Below are 12,877 nucleotides of genomic sequence, written 5' to 3'. Positions count from 1 at the left end.
AACAGATTTTTGGGGTGTTTTTGCAGTTTTAATTAAAAAAGCAGATTACTCTACCTTTAGTATTTGAGTACTATTCTGTCTGGAGGCGCAATGGTCCAGTGGTTAGGGCAGCAGACTCGCGGTCGTAGGATCGCAGTTTCAATTCCCAGAATGGGCGTTGTGAGTGTTTATTGAGCGAAAACACCAAAAGCTCCACGAGGCTCCGGCAGAGATGGTGGTGATCCCTGCTGTACTCTTTCACCACAACTTTCTCTCACTCTTACTTCCTGTTTCTGTTGTACCTGTATTTCAAAGGGCCAGCCTTGTCACTCTCTGTGTCATGCTGAATCTCCCTGAGAACTACGTTAAGGGTACACATGTCTGTTGAGTGCTCAGCCACTTACACGTTAATTTCATGAGCAGGCTGTTCCATTGATCGGATCAACCGGAACCCTCATCGTCATAACCGACGGAGTGCTTCCATCCACTATTCTGTCCACCTTGGTTTGCATTTATGTGCTTACTTGCATGTATGTATATATATATATATATATATGTTTACTTATAATAAAAACAGTTTTACATTAATCTGATGGGTTACTCTATTCTCTGTTGAGTACAAATTTATTCTTCTAAAGCAAGAATGCTGTTGACATTGACTTCAACGTTTTGGCCAGTAAAGCCATCGTCTGGCTGAAACTTCGAAGTTGCTGTCAACAACATATCTTGCATGTGTGTGTGTGTGTGTATGTGTGTGTGTGTGTGTGTGTATGTGTGTGCGCATGTGCGTGCACATACATACAAACACATTCATATAGATGTTTTTTTTGTACATATAGCATCCCGTAATGTTATAGTTCAACATTTAGTAATATATGTATATTGTATTTGGTTAAACAGAAATAGAATACAGACAGATTGGAAAGTATGGAATTAAATGAGGTGTAGAGAATAACAAGAATTGTTAGCACGGTTGAATGCACAGAGACATTGCTTAGAGATAAGAGTAGAAAAAAATGTTTGAAAATTATGTGTATGGCAGATGTGGAAATTCACACACACACACACACACACACACACACACACACACACAAAGTTTGGATTGATAATAAGGAGAAAAGTGTACTCAATACATTGTGTAGAGTATATATTTCATATATTAAGAACACTGAAAAAGTTACTCAGAGCATCAAGAAAAAATAGAATATCTTCACAGAATTCATATTGTCAAATTGATACAGCTAAAATTTTATCAGTTTCAATATCATCATCATCATCATCATTACATCATATTATCACCTTAAAAGAAGATTTTGCCATTGCTGAAGTCACATCAGCAAAATTATATAAATAAGGAGTATATTCTTAACATTGTGTATTTGCTTACATTTCTGTTCTGTGACTCTCATTAAAAGTAGGGGTGGTGATTTTACTTCTCCTGTCAAACTGTATGCTCATTTTACTCCTTTGGAACCATGCGAATTAAGAGATCACTTAATTGAGAAATAGATAAGGGTTAGGGGATAGGAATGGCTTCTGGTTGTAAAACAGTACCTTATAAATATATTTGTCTCATTCTCACAAGTATGGAAAAATAGATATAAAAACAGTTGTTCCAAAAGTGAGATGTTTAATCAGTGCCCTCATGAGAGAAAATTTATGCTGCTGACATGGAATTCCCTGCTTGTTGACTAATAAACAGAAATCGTACATAAATGAACCCTTTTCAGACACAACTGGAATTGGTCAAAGGGAGATAACTCGATCTTACCTAGAGGCGTTTACGCTTTAAAAATTTTATTTTCAGGGATTCTTTTCACAACCTGTATTCCTACCTACATTAGTAAAGACTCATCAGTCCTTTTGACCTCTGGCCAGCAAATCTGATAAGTTGGCTATGTTGTTATGTGCACAAAAGACGTGAAATCAACAATAACTTTCTGACCAGTTATTACTAATGACTACATTAAATATGTGCGTGTGTGTGTGTGTGTATAAGTTTGTGTGTCGTACAAGTTACCTAACTATAAATATTGAACCTTACAACTAGCTACTTAATCGTTTAAATAGACATCAAATATTTATAATTTTATGAACATAAAGATGAATGATGGCAATATAGAAGAAATGAGGTGGGATCAAAGTGAAATGATCAAATATGTTGTAATAATAATAATAATAATAATAATAATGGATATATAATTTCAAAGATATTATTGGTTTGTTGTTAACTTTCATTTAACAGCCAAATATAATTGACAGGGATAAATAATTGACAGACAAAAGTATATAAATTCGTTGTCGTCGTCATCATCATCATCATCATCATGTCCAGCATCATTACAATTATCATTGTATTAATCATTACCCATATGACCAAGTGGTTAGGATTTCTGGCCTTCACCCAGGTGACTTGGGTTCAATTCCTAGCTTGGGAATATAATTTCTATTGGCATGAGCAGTTTGCTTTCCAGCCACATGGTTTGGGATTCAGTATCACTGAATGGTACCTTATGCAAGTGTCTTCTGCTATAGCCCCTGGCTGACCAAAACCTTATGAGTGGATTTAATAGACAGAAACTGGACAAACCTGTTGTGTACATGTGTGCACATATTTATATTCTTTTACTTGTTTCAGCCATTTGACTGTGACCATGCAGAAGCCCCACTGTAAAAAGCTTTTTAGTTGAAGAAATTGACCCTAGGACTTATTCTTTCTTAGCCTAGTACTTAATCTATCAGTCTCTTTTGTCAAACCACTAAGTTACGGGGATGTAAACACACCAATATTGGTTGTCAAGCAACAGTGGCAGGCAAACACAGACACAAAGACACACATTTATATTCATACATATATACATACTCTTTTACTCTTTTACTTGTTTCAGTCATTTGACTGCGGCCATGCTAGAGCACCGCCTTTAGTCGAACAAATCGACCACAGGACTTATTCTTTGTAAGCCTAGTACTTATTCTATCGGTGTCTTTTACTGAACCGCTAAGTTACGGGGACGTAAACCCCCAGTATCGGTTGTCAAGCGATGCTGGGGGGGACAAACACAGACACACAAACACACACACACACATACATATATACGACGAGCTTCTTTCAGTGGTGTATGTGAGTGATGTGGTGTGTGAGTGATGTGGTGTATGTGAGTTATGTGGTGTGTATGAGTTATGTGGTGTGAATGAGTGATGTAGTGTGTGAGTGATGTGGGGAGCATGTGAGTGATGTGGTGTGTACGTGACTGATGTGGCTGTGTGTGTGTGTTGTAGTGTGTGTGTCCCCTGCCATTGTCTGACAACCAGTGTTGGTTTGTTTACGTCCCCATAACTTAACAGTTTGAACTTAACAATTTGGCATAAGGGAATGATAGAATAATTAAGTTTTAAAATAACAACCACTAGAGTTGATTCATTTGACTAAAACCCTTTAATACAGTGCCCCAGCATGGCCACAGACCAGTCTAATGACTGGAACGAATAAAAGATAAAAATGTCTTTGAATGACAATTATTACCCCCACCACCACCACCACCACCACCACACACACAAACTCCTCCTAAACCACTTCCCCACTTCTCTCTCTCTCTCTCTCTCTCTCTCTCTCTCAGTTATAGTCATGTATAAACGCCATGTTTAGCTTACATGTATCTAAATTAGAGACTAAGCAACAACAAAGGTATGTTGATGAGTTAATTAGGGAGTATCTAAGTGGTCACCCAATTAACTAGAAATAACAGTAAAATTTCCTTCAAATCACATCCAACCATCCTCAAGAAAGCTGTATTGTACAGTATAGTCCATGATACATAAAATACAGAACTGTCATGGCTGGAAAGCCTTTGGTCATTGAACCACCTGGGATTAAACAACATGATTAAGAGAAATAATGATGGCAGATCCAACCATTTGCATCTAATCATAAAGTCACCGTTGTTGTATGGAACATTAGTCCCATAATTTTACAGCAGCAGCAGCAGCAGCAGCAGCAGCAGTAGTAGTAGTAGTAGTAGTAGTAGTAGTAGTAGTAGTAGTTAGTAGTAGTAGTAGTTGCAGCAGCAGCAACAGTAATTACTACCGTCATCATAATTACCATGGCTACCATAGTTACCAAAGCTACCATAGTTATTATAGGTTATATAGCAGTTGTTATAACAATCATGGTTACCACAGTTCCCATACCTACCATAGTTACTGACCAAAACACATAGCTTCCTTAATTAGTATTGCTATTGTAGTTACCATGACTACTAAAGTATTACTATACTTAGCAGTGAACTATAATTACCATAGTTACTGCTACGGCAGTTTTATAAGAGATATTTCAGTAAAACAAATGCAGTTTCTTTTTATAAGATTTAGTCAAGAGCAGGTGAGTTTCTGTTGGATCTTCAAGACAGTAAGGAAGAAAGACTGGAAGGTATCCTTAGAGTAGTAGCCAAATCTGAATGATTCCAACAGAGTGAATTTAGCTAAAAGTAGCACAGGGATAGATGGTTGGATTAACTCTTTTGTTACCATATTGCTTTTGAGATGTTCTGTGTTTATTTCAATTAGTTTTAAATATAACAAAGAATTTAGTAAAGTAACTTAATTATCATTAAGCCAGTGTTAGGAACAAATTGCGACTAAGGTTTGGTGGAAGATTTTAATTGAGAACTTTTGAAAACAAGACATTTGTACTTCAGAGCCAGAGGTGATTTCAGACAGGTTGGCATCAAAAGATTTAAGAATTATTTCTCTTTCATATATTTTAACACTTTCATTACCATATTTCTGTTGGGATGCTCTGTGTTTCTTTCGATTAATTTTAAATATACCAAAGAATTTAGTAAAATAACTTAGTTATCATTAAGTTAGTGTTAAGAACATAAATTGTTACTAAGGTTTGGTGGAAGATTTTAATTCAAAAAGTTAAGCAAACAAGACATTTGTACTACAGAGCCAGAAACTGTTTCAGACAGGTTGGTATCAGAAGGGTTAAATCAAGTGAAGAACAGGTACAAAGTTCATTTAAAAGAAAGAGATTTGAAATGGACCTGGAGGTGAGAGGATGGAGTATGCTATTGATGAGGCTGCAGATATTGACAAACAACTGATTGATTGTTTAAACTAACTGATTAAGTAAGTTATCAATTAGGTAGTTGGCTAAATAACTAATCAACTGACTAATAAATAAAGAAGTGAAATTGAATAAATGTGTGTGTTTATTATTGACGTAATGACCCTCTCAAGATACAACAAAGTTTGCTTCAACACATGAGTTCACATCAAGAATCTTGTAAACTAAATACAAAAACAAAAGACATCCACTCAAATCTCATCTACCCGAATTAAGTCACAAGGCAAACTTTTTAAACACATGAATATTACAAAGGAAAGATACCATTTCAAGATACCTTAACTAATAATAAAATTGATAATAATAGTAATAATAATAATAATAATAATAATAATAATAATAATAATAATAATATAATAATAATAATATAATAATAGCTACAATAATGATAGAATCTCACCTCGTTTGAGTCAGGTGGGTCAGCTAATAAGAGCCTTGGAGGAAGTTCTCGATCAAAGGGTGATGTTGGCCACTCATCATAAAGAGCATTCTTCTGGATATCTGACGTTGAAATCCTTATTTCTCGTTTTGGCACCTGAGAATATATTTCTTCATTGAATTTCATTGATGCTGGCTGGCACTTAGTTCTGGGCAGTGTGGCCAATGCAGAGACATATTGCAAATTTTGGGGTGGCACAAAAACACCATTAGGAGAACTTGGCGGTGCAAAAGGAACAAAAGATACTGTCTGAGACTTTGGGGTTAGTGGTGTAACTGCATATGATGACTTTGATGAATTGCTGTCTTCCTCTTCTCCTTTTTCTTCTTCGTCGTTTTTTACTGATGAATTATCACCCTGTTCAAGAATCTGCAAAAGAAACAAAAAAAATTAATTTTTCATCATCAAGGCACAGGCATGGCAGTGTGGTAAAAAGTTTGCTTCCTTCCGAACCACATGGCTCTGAGTTCAGTCCCATTGCACGATACTTTGAGCAAATGTCTTCTACTAATAACTCAGGCTAAAAGCCTTGTGAGTGGATTTGGAAGACCGGGAAAATGAAAGAAGCTCATCATTTATGTGCGAATGTGTGTGTGCATTTATATAAGTATATATATGTATACAGGCACAGGCATGGCTGTGTGGTAAGAAGCTTGCTTTCTGATCACATGGTTCCAAGTTCAGTCCTACTGCATGGAATCTTGGACAAATGTCTTCCCTGAGGCTAACTAAAGTCTTGTGAATGAATATGGAAGACAGAAACTGAAAGAAGCCCATCATGTATATATATATATATATATAATGAAAAAAGAGAGAAAATATACAGCTTCTGAGAATGCAGTAAGTTTAATAAAAACCTTTATATTTCAAGTACAAAGGCCAATCTTCAGAAGAAAAGAACAGTCTAAGAAAAGTCTAATTATGCAGGATCCGTTAAACCATTCAAATTAACATACATTTATGTATGTATATCTACATGTGTGTGTCTTTCTGTCTGCCCCCCCCCCCCCCCGCCGCCAACACCACTACTTGACAACCAGCGTTGGTGAGTTTGCATCTCTATAACTTAGTGGTTTTGCAAAAGTGAACCAATAGAATAAGTAGGGGACTTCGAAGAAGAAGTACTGGGGTCGATTCATTTGACTAAAAATTCAAGACAGAGCCCCAGCATGGCCACAGATTAATAGCTGAAACAAATAAACAATAAAAGATCCATAATATAAATCTATTTAATAACCATAAGAAAGAAGTTATGGAGTGGCAGGGCTAAGTAGTAATGTGTATAAATAAAACGTTATTTCCAGTTCATATATGACAGACATATTTGAACTCATAGGAAAGTCATTCACTGTGTTTTGTTATAGAGAAAATTTCTCACTATAAGCAAATAGCGTAAATACACCAAAATCAGTTCACAGTGTTGCCTACCCAGATTGTTAGATGCAGGCATTTTGGATTGGTTATCTCCTCTTCAGTCACAGAAACCAGACAGAATGTGGTGTGAGCTCATAAGTGAGATTGCCTCAAGCATATTTGAATTGGCAATAACCAGTCTTTATTATTGCAGTCCAGTCTCATTTATACAATATATATATATATATATATATATATATATATATTATATATATATATCACGTGATCACGTGGCCGACCAGACCATCAGATGTTGTTACACATCGCTGGTCACAATGCATTCACATTGTTTAGCCTTTGAATGATGCCACCCCGCTGGCTAAGCGAGCAGGCCAACAGAAGAAAGAGTGGTGAAAGAGTACAGCAGGGATCACCACCCCCTGCCGGAGCCTCGTGGAGTTTTTAGGTGTTTTCGCTCAATAAACACACACAACGCCTGGTCTGGGAATCGAAACCACGATCCTCCGACCGTGCCTCCACACACACATATATATATATATATATATATATATATATATATGCACAGTTTTATGGTTGAGTAGTTTGTTTCCAAATAGCACCGTTTCAGATGCAGATTCATGTGTAGCACATTGATCAAGTGTCTGCTACCAAAATCCCAGGTCAACCAAAGCCTTGTGTGGGGACATGGTAGATGGAAACTGAAAGAAGCCTGTGTGCATGCATATGTATACATGCATAGGCCTATGGTTCTTTTAACATATAAGTATTATATTTTTTTAAATGCCTACAACCCTAATATGTTGATATCTATAGGCAATGTCAATTCGATTCACTTTTGACCATAGGCTGAAACAGCTGTAAGAAGTAGTTTATGGATTTCAATAATTTACAATATGACTTTTAAAATCTGTATTTGTATTATTATCTTATCTATTGATTTAAATAATATTTTGTATGCTTTTGATGTTCTCATTTGTAAAATGAATAAATAATCTAACATTATAATATCTGTAAGTTGATGAACGAACTAAGTTTGTTTCTCTATTTTCTTATTTGTATTATAAATTTACGGTAAAAATATTTCCTTATCTTCACCCATTTAATACAATAAATGAATTAATTGCATTGCAATTTAAAACATTTATGTATTAAGAATTTGGGTACTTTACCAACAGTATATTGGATAATTGATATCCCATTGTGGGTTACACCCATAACCCCTATCTTACTTTGTACTATATATATATATATATATATATGCGTGTGTGTGTGTGTTTGTGTTTGTCCTGCACCACCACCTTGACATTTGGTGTTGATTTGTTTATGTTCCTTAACTTAGAGATTCAGTAAAGGAGACTGATAGAATAAGTGCCAGGCTTTAAAAAATAAGTACTGGGATTGATTTGTTCGAATAAACCCTTGAAAGTGGTGCCCCAGTATGGCCACAGTCTAACACCTGAAGCAAGTAAAAGATAAAAGATACATACACATTCACATGCTGTTTATATTATCGTGTGTGTGTGCACGCATGCATGCATATATATATATATATATATATATATATATATATATACATATACACACATACATGTGTATTTGTGGTTACAGAATATACTGAAACAAAATCAACAAAATCAAAGAGAGAAGTATTCGTTAATAATTTGAATGAAAGATGTCGTGTTTGTTGTTGTTGCTGTTGTTGTTTCTCTTCCAGAATTAGAAAACAGATAATGTGGATAATTAGAATTTCATTAAGGTGAAGTACATGCTATAATGAAGAGCCTAGTTAGCACTTTGTGATAATGAAGTGAAAAGGTGTGAATAAACGAGCTTTTGTGTATACAATGAGACGATAACGAACTGAATGTAAATAATGAAGGGAATACAGAGAGAGAGAGAGAGAGACATTAAGGAAAGAGAAAGTGAAAGTGAGATGCAATGAGAGAAAGAGAGAAAGAAGGAAAAGAAAGATGTAGATAAGCAAGACCGATGAGGCTGAAAGACCAACAACATTTGAAAGAAAGGAAGAAGTGATTTAGAAGATGAAATAAATGTGGATGATGGTCAATGGTTGTTATATAGAAGAAAAAGGGATATTTACACTGAGGAACTGAAGACATGATTTTTAACAGGTTGGATTTTTTTTGTTTTTTGCTTTTTTTTACCATTTCATTTTTAGTGAAGTCAGAGTCATAGAAACTATTCCCATTGAATTGGATAAAATTGTTTTCATCACTTCCAAAATCGTCACTTTACCAAAACAACTTCCCCCACCCCACCCCACCACCACTACAACTGCTGCTGCTACTACTACTAAAGAAAACCTAATTGCATGACCTGCTAGAAACAACAGCCAAATATTCCTTGTATCATACTCTACCTTTTTTAAAAGAAGGTAAGGACACATTATATAATGTAGTTATATAGACACTGAAGAGAAGGCACATGGCTTAGTGGTTAATGCATTCAGATCACAATTGCGAGGTCATGAGTTCGAGTCCTGGCAACGTGTTGTGTCCTTGAGCAAGACACTTTATTTCATGCTGCTCCAGTCCACTCAGCTAGCAAAAATGAATAGTACCTGTATTTCAAAGGGCCAGCCTTGTCACACTCTGTCATGCTGAATCTCCCAGAGAACTACATTAAATGTACACATGTCTGTGGAGTGCTCAGCCACATGCATGTTAAATTTATGAGTAGGCTGTTCCATTGATCGGATCAACTGAAACCCTTATTGTCGTAACCAACAGAGTGCCATAAACCACTGTGACTACTAAAAAAAAAAAATGTGAGATGATCATGCTGGAATGCTGGTTCAAATGCTAATGAGTTAATTGTCATTCAACTACATAGCTGTCAATTTCAATAGTAGCTCCCTCTGTTGAGTCTGGTAGCATTAGTACCTCTCTTGGCCATGCATTCAACTCTTCAACAACCTCCTTTATTAGCATTTCCTACTTCTTGGTGAGTGCACTACTATCATTACGTACATGATTTTCAATAACATTTTGTTTCATACTAATACATCATCATCATTTAGCGTCCGTTTTCCATGCTAGCATGGGTTGGACGGTTCAACTGGGGTCTGTGAAGCCGGAAGGCTTCATCAGGCCCAGTCAGATTTGGCAGTGTTTCTACGGCTGGATGCCCTTCCTAACGCCAACCACTCCGCGAGTGTAGTGGGTGTTTTTTACGTGCCACCTGCACAGGTGCCAGACAGAGCTGGCGAACGGCCACGAACGGATGGTGTTTTTACGTGTCACCGGCACGGGGCCAGGCAATGCTGGCAACGGACACGAACGGATGGTGCTTTTATGTGCCACCGACACGGGGCCAGACAGAGCTGGCAAACGGCCACGAACGGACGGTGCTTTTACGTGTCAACTACAGTTCTACAATAAAAACAATCCCAAGCCTACTTGATCAAGACTGATTTGACTCACCTCAACTATGTGAGTTCCCATCAACAACAGCTTTTGAACTCTTTTATTGGCCTGGAGGACTAATGATCGACAGAGAATTGAACCCTGATGAAAATCTCCCTATATGCTAAATTCATTGTCAACTCCCTACTTTGCTGGCACAATCTCAGTACACAGCTTGCACAGTTGTCATAAAACATTTTCCTTCTACACCTAGATGTTTTAGTGACTGACAGGTTACACAGCATGGTGCCCTGCTAAAGGCTTTTCCACAACAACAAATTCTAGGTATAGTGCATGGCTCTTTGCTAAGAACTTTTTTCTGTAACTGACATACTAGAAAGAGAGCATCAAAGTATACAATTTTAAGATAAATGTTTACTGCGTTACATCTAAACTAATTCTTTTCCTAATTAGTTGTGCTACAACATTTTGTAAACTGTTTCCGTATCAGTTTGATATCTCTAGAGTTACTTCTTTCTAGTGTATCTCTTCTGTTCTTGTGGTAATTCATGACACTGCTAAGCCAGTCACTGGAAATTATACCTTGTTATACTATGCTACTAACCACTGTGTGTCTTATTTTACTGAATATTTTCATCATCTTGGTGTCAAACAGCTGATTTCTCTGCTTTCACATCCTCAAACCCTTAATGTTTAAATTATTCTGTCAAATGTAATGATTATTTATTCACATTGCTTTGAATTTATCATGCATTATCTTGTACCTTTGAGATTTTAAAGACCTGATTGTTTACTTTTACAATGACATTGTAGGGTAGGTGTGAGAAGCTGGATCTAGCTGGCTTGAACATAAAACAGGTGGAAAATCTGGGCTGGATATGGCCGGTTCAAATGCTAATGAGTTAATTGTCATTCAACTACATAGCTGTCAATTTCAATAGTAGCTCCCTCTGTTGAGTCTGGTAGCATTAGTACTTCTCTTGGCCACGCATTCAACTCTTCAACAACCTCCTTTATTAGCATTTCCTACTTCTTGGTGAGTGCACTACTATCATTACGTACATGATTTTCAATAAGCCCATCATATGTATGTATGTATGTATGTATGTATTATGTATGTATGTATGTATGTATATTAGTGTGTGTGTGTGTGTGTGTGTGTGTGTGTGTCTGTGTCTGTGTTTGTCCCCCTACCATCGCTTGACAAACGATGCTGGTGTGTTTACATCCCTGTAACTGGGAAAAGAGACCAATAGAATAAGTACTAGGCTTACAAAGAATAAGTCCTACAATCAATTAGTTTGACTAAAACTCTTGAAGGTGGTGCTCCAGCATGGCTGCAGTCAAATGACTGAAACATGTAAAAGAATAAAAGAATAACTTTGATGCTCTTGTTGCCGCCATACTCACCAGAATATATTTGGAATATGTATTTAACTCACATCACTATTTGATAATACTTTTGAAAATGAGCAAGAATTTATAGACAGTAGGAACACTTAAAGACAACGACTTAACCCTTTAACACTTAAACCAGATGTATATGACTCAAATATTCTTCTTGTTTTATGTTGAAACCAACCAGATCCAGCCTCACACATTTACCCTACAATTTCATTCTAAACTAGCAGTATCGCCCGGCGTTGCTCGGGTTTGTAAGGGAAATAACTATATAAGCATTTTTAGAGATGTAAAGTATAATAGCCATCTCAATATGGTTAACCACAAAGGGGGGTGTTACTGTAGCTTTTTTACGTTCTGAGATTTAATAATACATTTTTAGAGAGTTACTTCCCTTATATAAACCGAGCGAAAATGCATTAAAAATGCGGAAAAATTATGTTAAATTTTTTAAAATTGTAGACTCATCGTAGACGTGCGCTAATACCCAGAAGGGCTCGATATGAATCACGACTATAAGATACCCGGTTTTGGTTAAACTGCACCGCAAAATGTGGGAGTAGTTAGGAATCTAAATCGTAGGAGACAGCCACACAACCTCTCTTTTATATATAAAGATATAAACAATCAGATCATCAAAATCTTGAAGTTACAAGATAATGCATACTTAATGCAAAATAATGGGAATAAATGAGCTTTACATTTGACAGAGTAATCTGAATGCAAAGGGTTTAAGCCAGACCCATGTTAGAATACTGCTTGTATGTATGGGATAAACACACACATATACAAATATTTTCAATTATAGCCCTAGATATTCATCAATGTGCTATAACCACTAATTCAGATATGTGGTTTGTTCTTCTTACTACGGCCATTGTTACTTCTATTCTGACTAGAGAGAATATACTCACAGAAAATTCCAAGGATAAACTTCATAATAAAAGTATTGCAAAAGAAAATATAATGTGACTGAGGAAAAAGAAATGACAGCGACTTAAAACTTATAGGCTAACTAAATCAGACATCAGTAAATTACAGTATGTAACATACAATCTTGTAGATTACATCTATGGGCAATAGCAATACTATAAAGATTACTGTCACATCAAAGTTGAAGTGATATCGAGTCAAAGCTGAAAATTACTACCTGAAATAGCTAATAAAAAT

General features: G+C 36.1%; 1 protein-coding gene across 8 annotated transcripts in view; it reads right to left on the bottom strand.

The window, feature by feature from the left end:
* The window catches only part of LOC115212914 (pleckstrin homology domain-containing family H member 2), a 1,355,391-nt gene that overhangs the window by 359,152 nt on the left and 983,362 nt on the right, over nucleotides 1-12,877 (bottom strand). For all 8 annotated transcript variants that reach the window (XM_036504153.1, XM_036504157.1, XM_036504154.1 and 5 more), the window contains one exon: nucleotides 5,508-5,915. In XM_036504153.1, the coding sequence (XP_036360046.1) occupies nucleotides 5,508-5,915 (408 nt within the window). The remainder of the gene's footprint in view (nucleotides 1-5,507; nucleotides 5,916-12,877) is intronic.

The sequence above is a fragment of the Octopus sinensis genome, linkage group LG6 (genome assembly GCF_006345805.1).
Source record: "Octopus sinensis linkage group LG6, ASM634580v1, whole genome shotgun sequence".
Classification (NCBI taxonomy): domain Eukaryota; kingdom Metazoa; phylum Mollusca; class Cephalopoda; order Octopoda; family Octopodidae; genus Octopus; species Octopus sinensis.
Note: the sequence above shows the minus strand (reverse complement) of the source record. Positions and strands in the feature narration are given on the sequence as shown.